Here is a 15,790-nt window from a genome sequence, read left to right as displayed (position 1 = left end):
ATTTACAGTTCAGGTATGGCAACATGCTTTTCATTTTTTTATTTTCTTTCAGTCCTGATAAGTTAGATGTTGAAACAGTTATGAGTATTGATCATCTGAAACAGAAAATTCCTCCAGCATTGTTTTATAAGGAAACCTACTTAGGTCCAAATGAAGGTAATTTAATTTAAAAAAAAAAATTATCTGAAGGATTTGACTTGGATATTTACTGTTTTTTTTTTTCTTCTCAGTTTTGAAGAATGGAATGTATTGTAGCCTTTACGAAGTTGTAGAAAAGCCAAGAATTGGAAGTAACTTGGAGAGTTTACTGCAAAAACTGGAGAAAGAAAAACTTGTGAGTGATAGCTGTTTGAATGCTCTTTATCTTTCTTGGAAATATCCATGATCATTTTTAATGGGGTTTTAGACCCCAGGCCCAAAAGTTCCAGAAGTCCCAAGTAGGTCAGGCCACTTGCCTCCATATGCCAAGGAAACATGGCAAAGGGCAGAGATAGGAGATTTATTACCTTACAGCCAAGGGAACGTTGCTGTTATTCTGCAGTATACCTTTAGTCTCTTCAGAAGTACAGAGACATTGACTTCACTTTAAATGGGGGTGATGGGAGAAAGGTATGTGCATAGGTGAAAAATAACCATTAGCTCAATCTTTGTCCCTGGAGGAGTTCCAGAAAAGTTACCACTTTATCACTGGAACAGAACAGGAACAAACAAGATGGTCTCCTGAGAATTTTGACTGTTTGCATTAATATTATAAAGCAGAGGACACTGCTCCGTTTGACAAGGGTCAGTTTGCCTTGGATACAGACGATCAGAATCTGCATTTCTATTGCAAGCAAGTGATTGATTGCAGCAGAGAATAGCTCAGGTCAAAGGGCATAGCATAGATTCAAAGTTGGGGAACTTTTAGTTAGTTGACAGGACCCAAGAAAAGCATCTTTTTGTTTTGTTTTTTGGTGCTAGTCCTGGGGCTTAGAATTGAGACCTTGTTGTTGTCTTTGAGTTTTTGTTTTTTCTTGTTCAAGGCTCGCCATGCTTTTTTTCCTCCCCTTTGCTCAAGGCTCCACTTGCAGCATTTTGGGTTTTTTTTTTGTTCTCACAGATTTTTCTGCCTGCGAACTGCAATTCTCATAGTTCAGCCTCCTGGATATAAGTATAAGCCATCAGCCTCCAGCACTGGCAACAGATGCGTATTTTTAAGTTGCCTCTTATAATATTAATATTTCAATGTTTTTGCCGCTGAAAGTACCACCATAGGTCTCTCTCTGTTCTATTATTATTTATAATTAATAGTTAATATTAATAGTTATAATTAATAGTTAATAGTTATAATATTAATAGTTATAATTAATAGTTATTATTATTTTACCATGGCTATCACTCATTGTTTTGGCCATTGCACTAGACCAGTCTTTCTTATGAAGTATCTTTATTTTACTTTACAGTTATGAATGTGATCATCAACAAATGAGTATTGTTATTTGGGGGGGGTAGTACCCCAAAACTCAGAGAGGTAATTTACCATTTGAGCCATGCCTTCCCCTGAGCCTGATTTTCTTTTCTTCTGCATGATATATGTATAGTTTATTAAAGAGTAAAACAAAAGACTTTATTTCTTTGATTTTATGGAGTGATGAATAAAGTTATTTAGATGTAGTTTGGTCTAGTAGAGACAGTAGCATATTTGAAGATCCAAAACCAAGAAACTTGATAGTGAAGAGAGGGAAAAAGTAGCATGAAGCTTTGTCATGTAGCATCATTCAGGCAGTAAGTAGGCTAGTGTTTGGATTTGGCCTTTAGGACAGTGGGTTTTAAGGGAGAGGAATGAGGGCTTGAAAGTATGTGAAAGTCAGATTTGTTTTGAAAGTCTGCCTTGGTTACTGCAGAGTATAAATTAAAGGGAAATGGTAAGTTGGATGAGAAAAGGAAGAATGATAAAAGATCTATGAAAGAGATGTTTACTTGGTTAGTACCCAGTTTAATAGGTAAGGGGTAGATGTAGTTTGGATTGAGAGATTATGGTACATTGGTGAATGAATATGTGATGCCAATTTTGTGTGGTTTAGCTGAAGAAGAGGAGGTGTGGTTGTGAGGTTTGTTTTCTTTATGCATGAACATTTCAGTGGAATTACAGTGTGCCATTTAGAAGTTTTTCAACTTAAAAAAATTCAAGATATATTGGCTATATAGTTTTACATTTTTAAATTATTATGATGGTGATATGTACAGAGGGGTTATAGTTGCATAAGTCAGGTAAAGGGTGCTTTTTTTTTTTTTTTTGCCAGTTTTGGGGCTTGAATTCAGGGCCTGGGCACTGTCCCTGAGCTTCTTTTGCTCAAGGTTAGTACTCTACCACTTGAGCCACAGCGCCACTTCTCGTTTTTCTGTTTATGTGGTTCTGAGGAATGGAACCTGGGGCTTCATGCATGCTAGGCAAGCACTCTATCACTTAGCCACGTTCCCGGCCAAGAGTACATTTCTTTTTGGACAGTGTCACCCCTTCCTTTGCTCTCCATTTTTTCCTCCCATCCTCACCCATAAGTTATATAGTTCATTTTCAACATAGTGAAGTTTTTCCACTTCTAAAGTTACTGTTATTCCTCCTCATTTTATCGAGCCTCATTTTTTAGTTGTCAAAACATAAGTGAACATGCTTTATATTTATAACATTCTACAATGTCAGAATATATTGAATGACAGCAAGTTCACAAAGCTACAGCAATTTCCTTGACAGTAATTCACCAAGTACTATTGTGGTCACTTGATAACCTAAGCTGTTGATAACACAAGTTTTTTTAATTGCAATCTTAATTACTAATATCAGCTCAGATCATACAGTATACAATAATATAGAGGTTGGCTAGCAAAGAGTTACAGCTACTGCATATGTTCAAGGAGCCTATTCTCTTAGGCTGGAGCAGAGGGTGGATACAGTTGCAAAGAGAATCAAAGAATATATGAAAGTAGCTGTCCAGAGCTATCAAGGCCCAATGGTGTCACAATGCAGAGTCCCTGAAGTACAACGCTATTGAAGTACGGAGCTGATTTTAGGCAGAGTGGTGTTCACATGAGGAGCTGATTCTCTGGCTTACTGGATCCACACAGTTGGCAAGTGTGTCATCTCCAGAGTGAATTAATTGAGCTGTTGATTGAGCTGAACTGAAGTCTCAGAGATAGTCAGGTACTTGATGCTTGACACATATACAGGATGGTCTCAGTTAGTGTGTACCACCCTGTTCCAATGCTCCATGTATCTCCTTTTATCTGATTAATATGAGAGTTGATGAAGTAACTGGGTCTGGTGTGTTCAGTAAGTTCATATCTGGTGTTTCTGATGTGCTTTGTGCCAATGATTGTATATTGGCAAAAATAAATTACCATTTGGTTCTCATTGTATGCTTACAGATAGCAGTTGTTTACTTGCACATGCAAAGTCATTCTGTTTTGAGACTTACACTCAAGATAGAGTATCTTTACAGAGTATAGTGGGTCAAAGCTAAAAGTGCTGTTATACCCATAACCCAGAGTAAACCCAGCCTATTTATTCTCTTCACTGATTAAATGGAGATTTATATCAGTGATTTTCACTGAGAACCTGCAATTTCTTTTGAAATGGCTATGTAGGTTCCATTGTGTGCACATACATGTGAACTTAATCACTCCATAGTTTATAGATTGGAATTGGAACAGTCTGATTGTATACAAAATTTTATGGGTAGGTTAGTGTGTATGTGTGCGTGCGTGTGTGCGTGCGTGTGTGTGCATGCGCATGCTGGTCCTGGGCTCTGTCCCTGAACTTTTTTTGCTCAAGGTTAGCACTAGTGGTCTATGAAGAGATACTAAATTATCCGCATCTGTTCAGTTCTTGTGTTTCAAAGAGTATTACGAGTTTGTACAGTGCTTGGCACCAGTGGCTCACTCTTGTAATCCTGGCTAGTCAGGAGACTGAGATCTGAGGATCCTGGTTTGAAGCCAGCCCAGGCAGGAAAGTCCTATGAGATTCGTATCTCCAATGAAGCACCAATAAAGCCAGAAGTGGAGCTGTGCTCAAGTGGAGCTGTGGCACAAGTGGTAGAATATAAGCCTTAAGCAGAAAAAGCCCCGGCCCTGAGTTTAGGCCCTAGGACTTGTGCGCGCACTCCCCCCCGCCCCTTTTACACCATGTATTTATTTGCCTGTAAGTCCAACTCTACAAAGTGGCTATGGTGCTGGACTATCTCAAGGAATTGTGGACACTAGAGAGTTTGTACAATAGGTGTCCTATCAGGAAATGATAGTATTGGATTCCTAAAAATAAAAATCAGAATAGGAAAGGCACTGGCATTTTGTCCTCCACCTGAGCCAAATAGTCTCTTAAAGTGCTTAATCTTCTCTAATTCAAGTAATAAAGTAAAATCTAAGATCTGAAAAGGATATTAACATTCTATACATGGCCTGTACTAAAGATATCTAGATACTTTGTGTAGCTATTCCCTTTCCATAATATCACACTGGGGATTGTCTTAGCTAATTACTTTCTTTAGGGAAATACATTGAAGATGGTTGGGTTCTTAGTAATTTTATCTGGAGAGAGAGAGAGAGAGAGAGAGAGAGAGAGAGAGTGTGTGTGTGTGTGTGTGTATTTTCTGCATTAAAAACAGATTTTGTGAATATTTCACAGTAAATTTGTTCTTTTTTTCACCTAGTTAGTCCTTACTCTCTAGGACAATGGATTAAGAGGTTAATTGTCTTAGATGAGTTAGTTGCTTGTTACAAAGGCTTGGGACAAGAACAAATGCTAGTCCTTTGCTTATAGAGAAAATGGAAGCAGCTCTTCCCCTTACCCTCATCTTAAAGTGTCTCTGACAATATATTGAACATTAACTCTCTTTTGTTATAATTAAAATCTGTTCAGGATGCTGGGCTCCAGTGGCTCACTTCTATATTCCTAGCTACTTACGAAGATGAGATCTGAGGATAGCATTTGGAGCCAGCTTGGACAGGAAAGTTTGTGAAACTCTTTACCTTCACTTAACCAGCAAAAAGTCAGATGTGGAGCTATGGCTTAAGTGGTAGAGCAGTAGCCTTGAGCAAAAAAGCTAAGGACAGCCCAGTCCCTGAGTTCAAGTCCTAATACCAGCACAAAAAAACCCTCTTAGACCAGGAGACATCTCCACATTCCTGGAAACACAGGTAGGCCTCTAGTCTTGGATCTACTTGCTCTAACTTCTTTCTCTTCTTGGCGGGAGGGTATATAAACCATTGGAATTATTGTAAATTTGGGATTATATCAATCTGTAAATTAAATTTGGGAAAATGATTGGTAATAGTATCTGACAACAAAATTATATTTCTTTTTTTTCCCCCCAGTGCTGAGGAATGAATTCAGGGCCTTGTTTTTGCCAGGCAAGTGCTCTTCTACTGAGCTAAATCCCCAACCCCCAAAATTGTTTCTCAGATACAAGTTTTGATCATGTTTTGTTGGATTGATCTGATAGCATCTTACATTTATTGTTCTATTAAGTTTTTGTTTTTGTGTCAGTAATGGGGCTTGAACTCAGGGCCTGGGTGTTGTCCCTTAGCTTTTTCCCCTTAGGACTTATACTCTGATATTTGAGCCACATTTCCACTTCGGGCTTCTAGCTAGTTAATTGGAGGTAAGAGTCTCATAGACTTTTCTGCCCATGCTAGCCGTTAGCCTTGAGCCATGATCCTTTAGCCTCCTACTGGCACCTATCTGGCTAGTAGTCATTCTTGTCTTGATTTTTAAAAAAAATTTATTTTTGTTTCTGCACTCACTGGGGCCTATAGTCTTATTTTATAGCTCTGAAAACCAGGTCTCCTTTGGTACACTTCTTGTCTGAAGTAAACAAACCTAATCCCCAACTGAGTTTCCGTTAGAGTCCAGAGGCCGTAAAGAACTGATTTCTCAGCTTAAAGGCAAGCAGGAGAAGATACTCCCTTTTATGTAAAGAGAAAGGACAGCCTTCTATGCTTTTTTTGGTCATGGGGCTTGAACTCAGGCCCTGGGTACTATCTCTGAGCTCTTTTCTGCCACTTTGAGCCATAGTGCCACTTCTGGCCTTTTCTGAGTAGTTTATTGGAGATAGGAGATAAGAGTCTCATAGACTTTTCTGCCTGGGCTTGGCTTTGACCCATGATCCTCAGATCTCCGCCTCCTGAGTAGCTACAGGTGTGACCCACTGGTGCCCAGCTAACACATGATATTTATAAGTGATTATTTGTGCTTTTTATTAGAAAACTCCTCATCTCCTTTTAAGTAAGTGTGGTGGAGTTTTGCCTACAAATTCAGGAGTTTTATATCTGACATAAGTGGGATGGAACTGAAATGTCATTTTCATATGGTCCTTGTCTAATTTTTATATCTAGCCAGTATAACCTTCTTTTTGGGGGGGTTGGTTGTGGAGCTTGAACCTTGGGCCTGGCTGCTGTCCCTGAGCTCTTCAGCTCAAGGCTATAGCTCTCTACCACTTGAGCCACAAGCGCCACTTCTGGTCTTCTGGTGGTTAATTGGAGATAAGAGTCTCATGGACTTTCCTGCTTGAGCTGGCTTTGAACTGCAGTCCTCAGATCTCAACCTCCTGAGCAGCTAGGATTACAGGCATGAGCCACTAGTGCCGGGCTGTTGTTGTTTTTTAAACCCCTGTTTTAAACCCCCTGTTTTGTGCTGTTTTGAACCCAAGATCTCTCGCTTGCTATGCAGTTACCTTATCACTTGAGTCATATCCTCACACCTTTTTTGCTTTTTAGCTATTTTACAGGTTAGGATCTTGCTGAGATTGATCTCAGATTGCAGTTCTATCTGTGGCTTTCTCAGTAACTTTAATCACAGGTGTGCCACTATGCGTGGTTATTGTTTCTTCCTTTTGCAGGATAGATGGTCATCCCTTTTATAAAATGGTATTGCATTTTCATATGTCCTATAGCCATATATGTGTAAATCATCTGTATATTATTTATAATACCTAATACAGAATTAATGCTATGTAATTATTGTTCCATTGGCTTAGAAATAATGACAAGAAAGAAAGTTGACATGTTTATTATAAATACAGCCATCATGATAAACTACATAGGACACAAATGAGACTTAAGGTGAACAACAATCAAATATGGAGGTTTGGGAAGGGAATAAGGACCTGTAATGGTGGGAAGCTACAGCTGGGCATGCCTACAAAACCCTTCACATGCATTCATTGTAATGCTTTTATCTTCATTATTTCTGCTATTAGCTCCCCTATACTTTTTTGAAGTTTGTTTTTTTGGTTTATTTCTGACCTAATAGGTTAGAAAAAAGTGAATAACTGTTTCAAATATTACTTTATTTTCATTCCATATGCTTAAATATGAGGTATTTTCATTGAGTTCTAAGTATAGTTTTCATTATTATTTATACTTTGATCAGTGACATAGAGGTCTTTAATTTCTGAAGAACTATATGGGGACATCCTTGTATTTTTGTTGTTGTGGTGGTTTTGGGGTCAGAAATGAGGCTTGAACTCAGGGCCTGGGCACTGTCCCTGAGCTTTTTCACTCAAGGCTAGCTAGCACTCTACCACTTTGAGCCACAGTACTACTTCTAGTTTTCTGGTGGTTAATCGGAGATTTCAGTTGCATGGACTTTTCTGCCCAGGCTTTTTTTTTTTTTTACTTTTTTATTATTTTACTTATTTATTTGTTTATTTACTTATGTTTTTTGCCAGTCCTGGGCCTTGGACTCAGGGCCTGAGCACTGTCTCTGGCTTCTTTCTGCTCAAGGCTAGCACTCTGCCACTTGAGCCACAGTGCCACTTCTGGCCTTTACTATATATGTGGTGCTGAGGAATCGAACCCAGGGCTTTATGTATATGAGGCAAGCACTCTTGCCACTAGGTCATATTCCCAGCCCCCAGGCTGGTTTTGAACCACAATCCTCAGATCTCAGCCTCGTGAGTAGCTAGGATTAAAGAAAGAGCCACTAGCACCCACTTATTTTCTTAAAAAAAATTTAATTTGATTGCATTGTAATCTGAACAGATGTTAATTTTTTTGGAAGTTGTTGAGACTTGATTTAAAGTCTGAGTTGTTTTGAAGGAAATACTCTTTGTTGTGTACTGGATACATGAATTTTTTTTTTTTTTTTTTTTGCCAGTCCTGGGCCTTGGACTCAGGGGCTGAGCCCTGTCCCTGGCTTCTTTTTGCTCAAGGCTAGCACTCTGCCACTTGAGCTGCAGCGCCACTTCTGGCCATTTTCCGTATATGTGGTGCTGGGGAATCGAACCGAGGGCTTCATGTATACGAGGCAAGCGCTCTTGCCACTAGGCCATATCCCCAGCCCTGTTTTTTGTTTTTGCACAGTGTATCCTAGCACCTGTTTTTGTTAAAAGGTCAGTTCTTGGCCTATGTATTTTCTTTAATAGGTCATCTTTTTTTCTTTCTTACCACTTCTTTATTGTTGATTTGTTTTCTTTTAGTCTATTAAAATTACAATATCTAGATGCAGATTTATTATTTATCCAGTCTGATGTATGCTCTTCTGTATCTGTGAATTATACCTTTATTTCTTGGATGATATTAACTTATATCTCTGATTATACTTCTTTATTCTTTGTTATCTTAGTTTTTGTTGTTTTGTTGTTGTGCTTGTTATTTTTTGTTGGTTTGTTTTTTGTTCAGTCATGGTACTTGAACTCAGCCAGCTACTGTCCCTGAGCATTTTTTTCCTCAAGGCTAGCACTCTACTTCTTTGATCTACAGCTCCACTCCCAGTTTTCTGGGTGGTTGTCAGTTTAAATATTGTAGTGTAGTTTCCGTAAGCTGCTTATCACTATGCAGTTGCCTTTCCTGAAATGTATATATACCAAGTTAGGCTCTTGTTGGCGTGTCTGTCCTTAAAAGCCTATCTTTGGTATACTCTCAATGAACCTTCTTTGTCTTTTACCACCATCAACAATGTGTATTTTTCCATTCTTGTTTTGTAAATCTCTCAAGGAACTTTTCTGTCTTAATGTAATTGTTGATATTACTTGTTATCCAATTAAACATTTCTCCTGATTAAAGGCTTTGTATGACTTGTCTCTCAACCTAACTAGTAGGTTAAATTGTATGACATGTAAAAGGTACTCATTAAATATGTGTGGAATTAGATAATGGAAACATAGTTCATTCAAGATTACCCTGCTATAAAGACAGTATTTTAAAGCATGTCTTATAACCAACACTGTCCATACACTGTCTTAGTATTGATAATGTCTTCTAAATTGATGAGGGACATTCTAGAAGTCTTTATATTATAGCCTCAGAAAGAAATTAACAAGATGGTTTCATAATTAATTGCAGAAATTATTTCAATACTGTTGTGATTACATTATAGGAACAAGAAATTTTCATTTGCTTGTATTCTGTTAATCAGCAGTTAGAGCCTTTTTTTTAATCATGCTGAAGTAAAAAGGGTTTTTAATTCAGTAGCATTAAAAATATTACAAACTTTTGTTGGAAGTCTGGGCCTGGGCACTGTCCTTGAGGTTTTTACTCAAGACTAGTTCCACATCCAATTTTGTTGATTGCTAATTAGAGATAAGAGTCTTAAGACTTTCATGCATAGGTTGGTTTAGAACTGTGTTCTTAGCCTCCTGAGTAGCTAGGGCAACAGGCATGAATGAGCCTGCCTGCTTTTTTTTTTTTTTTTTTTTTATAATTAGCAGAAAGTGCTATTTGTCTGCCTTACAGCGAGTGATATTAAAGCAAATATATCTTCTTCCCTCTTCCAAATATTCAGGTTCTCGTTAAACCTTTGAGAGACCAAGGATACCTATTTCTTCTTTCTCCTTGGCAGATGGTTCCTCCGTATGGTAGGTAGTTGCTGTTTAATTTTTACAATTTAAACTTTAAAAAAACACACCAAGTTGCTAATGAATTTGACTTCTGTTTTATTTGCTAATAAATTTGGCTTCTGTTTTTATAGAACATCATACAGTCAAGTCTCGAGTCCTACATGCCCTATTTCTATTTCAAGAACCTAGAACCATAATTACTTGTAAGTTCTTTAAATATTGAAATATAATTACTAAGAGATTACTACATTTTACTTGGATTTTTCAGGTGAAAAACTTACATTTACCCGCATTTTGTCTTTTTCTACATCATGTTTTGGGAAATAACGAAGTTTTATTTAAAGGAATTAGCAATATAAATATGTATTTTAAGACTTTTTCTTGCTATCAAAGAAACCCCTCTTTTGTTGGCACTGAGGTTTGAACTTAGGGGCCTGTGCTTGGTTGGCAAGCACTTTACAACACTTGAGTTTTCCCTCCTACTCTTTTTACTTGCATTAGTTTTCCAGATAGGATCTCACAGTTTTGTCTGCTTTGGGCTTCAGTCATCCTACCTCTCCCTTCTGAACAGGAGTGAACATGTCCACTTTTTTCATACAGGGTCTCATTAATTTTTTGTTCTGACTGGCATTGAGCTGCCATTCTCATATCTCTGCCTCTCAAGTACCTGGGGGTTATATCCAACTGTGCCTGGTAATTTTTTGTTGTTTTTGTTCTTTTAGTGCTTTCACTCTGAAGTTTGATTATAATTGTTACAGGACTATAGGTTATGAAAGTCTTAAGTAATTTTTTATTTCTTAAATGTACTCAATTTTGTGTTCAGATTTTAGTGACTTTCAAGTGTCATGTGCCAGATTAAGTATCAAATCATTCCAAACAAATAAGAATTTTGAACACTAATCTTAGAGAAAATTTAATAAAACAAATTTATATTAAAAAATAAAAGATCCTACGCCAAGCACTGGTACCTCATACTTGTAATCCTAGCTACTCAGGAGGCTGAAATCTGAGGATCACGGTTCAAAGCCAGGCCATGACAGGAAAGGCTGTGAGACTCTTATCTCCCATTAATCATCAGAAAATGGGAAGTATCACTGTGGCTCAAGTGGTAGAGTGCTAGCCTTTAGCTGAAGATTTGCTCAGGGACAGCGCCCAGGTCCAGAGTCAAGCCCCGTAACTGACCTGCACCACTCCAAAAAAAAAATAGAAGTTCCTACAGGGTCTGGGAATGTGGCTTAGTGGTAGATTGCTTGCCAAGCATGCATGAAGCCACAGGTTTGATTCCTCAGTACACATAAGCAGAAAGAGCCGAAAGTGGTGCTATGGCTTAAGTGGTAGAGTTCTAGCCTTGAGCAAAAGAAGCTCAGGGACAGTGACTAGGTCTGGAGTTTAAGCCCCAGGACTGGGGCAAAAAAGAAGATCCAACAAATTGCTTACTTGTGGATTAAGGTTGAATCTTTTCAATTTGGGTATTTACTTGCGTGTATTTCTCTTTATGGAAAAGATATGGAACTAAAATTGCATTATAGAAGTGGGGAGAGGAGAAAAGGGAGGGGAGGGAAAAAGGAGAGGAGAAAGACAATGGGAGCATGCTATGCATGACTACTCTCATCCTCCTTAGATTTTGCTTGCTGCAGTTTGAATTGCCTAGGGATAATAAAAATGAAGATCTTCAAAGAGTGGGTGTTTACTGTTTACAATGTGTTCTGCTCTTTTCATTTGTTTTAGTTTCTTACTGGAGTGTTTTAGAAGCATTTATTATGGGTTGCATACTCATCAGCTGAGAATTAATGTATTAGTGTTGTTATACATCCTTGACACTTTGTAAGTCTATGATTAGTTCCTTAACTAATAACATGATTTGCTTTGTTTTATTTGCAGCACAAAAAGGTCCAACCAATGCAACACCACAGGATAGGCATGAGAGCTTGCCAGATGTGTTGAAAATAACTCAGTTCTTACAATTTGCTTTGATTCAGTGTCGAAAGGAATTCAAAAATATAAATACTATAAATTTCCATTCTGTTGTTGAGAAGTATGTAAGTGAATTTTTTAAGCGAGGTTTTGGCTCAGGTAAACGAGAGTTTATCATGTTTTCTTATGATGCACGACTAGATGATAAAAAATTCTTATACTCAGCACCAAAAAATAAGTCCCATATTGATGACTGTTTGCATACATATATTTTTCAGCCTGAAATGTATCAGTTACCTATTTTTAGATTGAAAGAGCTATTTGAAGAAAATAGAAAACTTCATCAGTTTAGTCCACTTGCAGATTATGAAGTTCAAGAAGAAGAAATGAATGGCACAAAAATGAAATTTAGAAAACGGAATAATTCAAGGAGTGACACTATAAAACCTAGAAAGCAAAAGTCATCTCATTCTTTGGATTATGATGAGGATAGAGTCAAAGAATTGATTAACTTAATTCAGTGTAGGAAAAAAAATGTGGGTGGGGACTCAGACACTGAAGATAAGAGAAGCAAATCCGTCACGAAGAGGAAACTTGAGGATCTACCTGAAAATATGAGAAAACTCGCCAAAACTAGTAATTTACCTGAAAATTGCCATCTGTTTGAAGGTAAAGTAGCAAGCACATTGCTCATATATAAGAACCAAAATTACACAAAATGAGCTCTTTTTCTCTCTCGTACAAGGATCTGCATATTAAAAAGTTGGGGGCCAAGTAAAAACTGTCTCATGTTTTTAAAGAAAGTCATATTGTCCTATATAGCTTTGCCCACTCCTTTACGTGTATGTAACTGTTTTCACACTATTGCAGACTTTGGAAGGGACTACACTACACATAACTCATGAAGCCTAAAATATTTACTGTGACTCTGAACAGAAAACATTTGCCAACTCTTGGCCTGATACATCAGATTTCTGAATTGTTTGGTTTAGGATAGTGTGGCAAAATTTATACTCAGCTGTTATACTGATCAGAGCTCTTAATCTTTTATATCCCTTATCTTCATAAATATTTGTTTAGAACATTGGGTTCGTACAGGGTGTTGCTTAATGAAAGAGATTTAAAATGAAATTCTTAGAAATTTAGGATGACTAACTTTTTCTACTTTTACTTGTTTGCTTAGTTTGTTGCTTTGCTTTGCTAACTCTTGTTTCAGTTGACTGAAATGATAGATCCTTGTCTAAGTATATTATAAGTATTTGAAGCAATTTAAAACATGTTTTTCTTGTAGGGTTTTGGATTTTAGCACTGCTAGTCCATAAGTACAAAATAAGTTCTTTTGCATTCCATGACCTTTGGTGTACTAGTATTTTACATTAAAAAAAAATCTTTGTTTGTTTGTTTTGTTTTTTTGCCAGTCCTGGGGACTGACCTCAGGGCCTGAGCACTGTCCCTGGCTTCTTTTTGCTCAAGACTAGCACTCTACCACTTGAGCCACAGTGCCACTTCGGACTTTTTCTATATATGTGGTGCTGAGGACTTGAACCCAGGGCTTCATGTATGTAAGACGAGCACTTTTCTGCTGGGCCATATTCCCAGCCCAGTATTTTACATTTTTGTGTTAGTGTTCATTATTACTAATTGTGACAGACCTGAGAATTTCTCTTACTTTTTTTATATTTTAAACTTCAAATAATTGTACAGGAAGTTATTTAATGTATTCATTTATGTGTCCAGTGATTCTTGATTAGCATGACCTTCCATCATTCTCCCTCTTCTCCTCAGACTTCCTTTATTTTTTATTTTATTTTTATTTTTTTTGACGAGTCCTGGGGCTTGGACTCAGGGCCTGAGCACAGTACTGTCCCTGGCTTCTTTTTGCTCAAGGTTAGCACTCTGCCACTTGAGCCACAGCGCCACTTCTGGCCATTTTCTGTATATGTGGTGCTGGGGAATTGAACCCAGGGCCTCATGTATACGAGGCAAGCACTCTTGCCACTAGGCCATATCCCCAGCCCCTTCCTTTATTTTTTTATTGAGACATTTTACTTGCCTTCTTTTCAAGTATACCTCTAACTTTGTTGGATAGATTAGTGTCCACTACACTCTTTCATGTTCTCAAGAATCCATACTTATGCCCTGTATTTTTGCTTTTCTGTTCTTTCTTTATGCTTTATACTATGCTACTTGTAGCCATCATTTGTTGCTTAAAATTTTAAATTAGTTAAAAGCACATTTCACCAGCCATATCATTGTTGGCCAGCACAGACAAATAACATTTCAATTATTGCATAAAGTTTTATTTGATCCTGCTGTTGTTTACAGAAACTTTCAAGTCTTTGCTTTGCTAGATTTGTATGACTGTATTTCCTTGTCCATATTGTCATCTCCTTGGTGACCTTCTTGGCTTATTAATTCTATGGCTCATGTTAGTTTTGTTAACTGGCATCCAGTTTCATCTTCTATATTTTTCAAGTCATTGTTAAATCCAGCCATGCTTTATGTTCTTTTTCACATTCTTTAGTTAAGGGTCATTTCCCCTTCTTAGAAAGTGTCATGGTCAATCTTTTATTTCTTTTCTTTTGAGGCATCTTTCATTTTTCAAGTTTTATATTTTTATTTGCAAGTTCTCTTTTCAGAATTATTCTTCTTATCTGTCTTCTTTATTTAATTGTAAAGACACACCTGTGATAGGTATTCCTCCTGTTGACATACAGTGTATTTTATACTATTGACTTTTGTCTTGAGATATATATGTGTATGTGTGTGTATATATGTATATATTTTTTGCTGGTGGTGCTTTTTGAGACATTGTTTTGCTATGTACAGTCCAGTCTGGCCTCAAATTCATGATCTTCCTTTCTCAGTCTCTCAAATGTTGGGATTACAGGTGTGTGATACCATACCCTGTTTGACCTTCAGAATGTAAGTGCTGTCTGTGGACTTTATATAATATACAGACTCAGTTCTCAGTTCTATAATCTTCAGTTTGTAAATGAAAAATCCATTTTAGGTAAGTTATATTAGGTTACCTAAAGTTGGATAAATAGCAGAATAGTTGGATAAATAATAGAATCCATACTTTGACTTAATTCTAACCAATATTACTGAATTCCCTAGCACAGAGCACATGCAATAGGCATTGAGTAAATAAAATATCCATTTTGGGTGTTAGTTTAATTGGTAACAGACAATTATTATTATTACTGTTATTATTATTTTGGTCAGTCATGGGGCTTGAACTCTGGGCCTGGACACTTGAGCTACAGTACCACTTCCAGTTTTCTGGTAGTTTGGAGATAAGAGTCTTATGGACTTTCTTGCCCAGGCTGGCTTTGAACCACAATCCTCAGATCTCAGCCTCCAACTGAGTAGCTAGGTGTGAGCCACTGGCACCCGGCCTGACAATTCTTTATATGTGAAAAGGTTGTGGGTGAAAACCATCAACAATTTAAATACTAGGGAAGGGAGAAATGGTGGTGGAAGAAGTATAGATTAAACTGAGAGCAGTGGCTCTCACACTGGATTTCTAGGTGTTTCTCCCTTGTTTCTTTTTAGTCTTTTTTTCTTTTGGTCATTTTGTACATTTTTGTTTCTTTTAAAACATTGCTCTTGATTTGGTGGTAAACTCACTCATAAAATAATCTTTAGCTGGGCATGATGGTACACAACTGTAATCCCAGCTGCTCCAAAGTAGAGGGAGGAGGATTGTGAGTTGGAGGCCAGCCTAAATAAATATAGCAAGACTATCTCAGACAAAAGTGAGAAAAGGTGGAAGGGTTATCTTGAATTCACCCCCAGTCTAATTTTAAAGAAAAAAAGAAACCCTCTATAACCTTGTACTCCTTTTTAACTTGGAATCAGCTTTTTGAGGTTTAATTTATATACAATGTGCTCATTCTAAGTATACATGTAGAGGAGTTTTAATCGTTATGTTACCATTACTCCATTATATAGAATGTTTTTATTACCTCCAAAAGTTGCTTGTGATCCTGCAGATAATTTTTCCCACTCTACACTTTTATATTATTAGTCATAATTACATAGAGTTGTAATTAGACTTCAAT

General features: G+C 37.2%; 1 protein-coding gene across 9 annotated transcripts in view; it reads left to right on the top strand.

Moving 5' to 3' along the window:
* The window catches only part of Tasor (transcription activation suppressor), a 69,584-nt gene that overhangs the window by 27,038 nt on the left and 26,756 nt on the right, over positions 1–15,790 (top strand). For all 9 annotated transcript variants that reach the window (XR_007212327.1, XM_048355769.1, XM_048355767.1 and 6 more), the window contains exons 10-14: positions 53–156; positions 231–334; positions 9,755–9,827; positions 9,941–10,012; positions 11,691–12,392. Coding sequence is in view for 8 of the 9 variants with exons in the window: in XM_048355769.1 (XP_048211726.1) it covers positions 53–156; positions 231–334; positions 9,755–9,827; positions 9,941–10,012; positions 11,691–12,392 (1,055 nt within the window). In the remaining variant the exon portion in view is untranslated. The remainder of the gene's footprint in view (positions 1–52; positions 157–230; positions 335–9,754; positions 9,828–9,940; positions 10,013–11,690; positions 12,393–15,790) is intronic.

Source organism: Perognathus longimembris, chromosome 10 (assembly GCF_023159225.1).
Source record: "Perognathus longimembris pacificus isolate PPM17 chromosome 10, ASM2315922v1, whole genome shotgun sequence".
NCBI lineage: Eukaryota > Metazoa > Chordata > Mammalia > Rodentia > Heteromyidae > Perognathus > Perognathus longimembris.
Note: the sequence above shows the minus strand (reverse complement) of the source record. Positions and strands in the feature narration are given on the sequence as shown.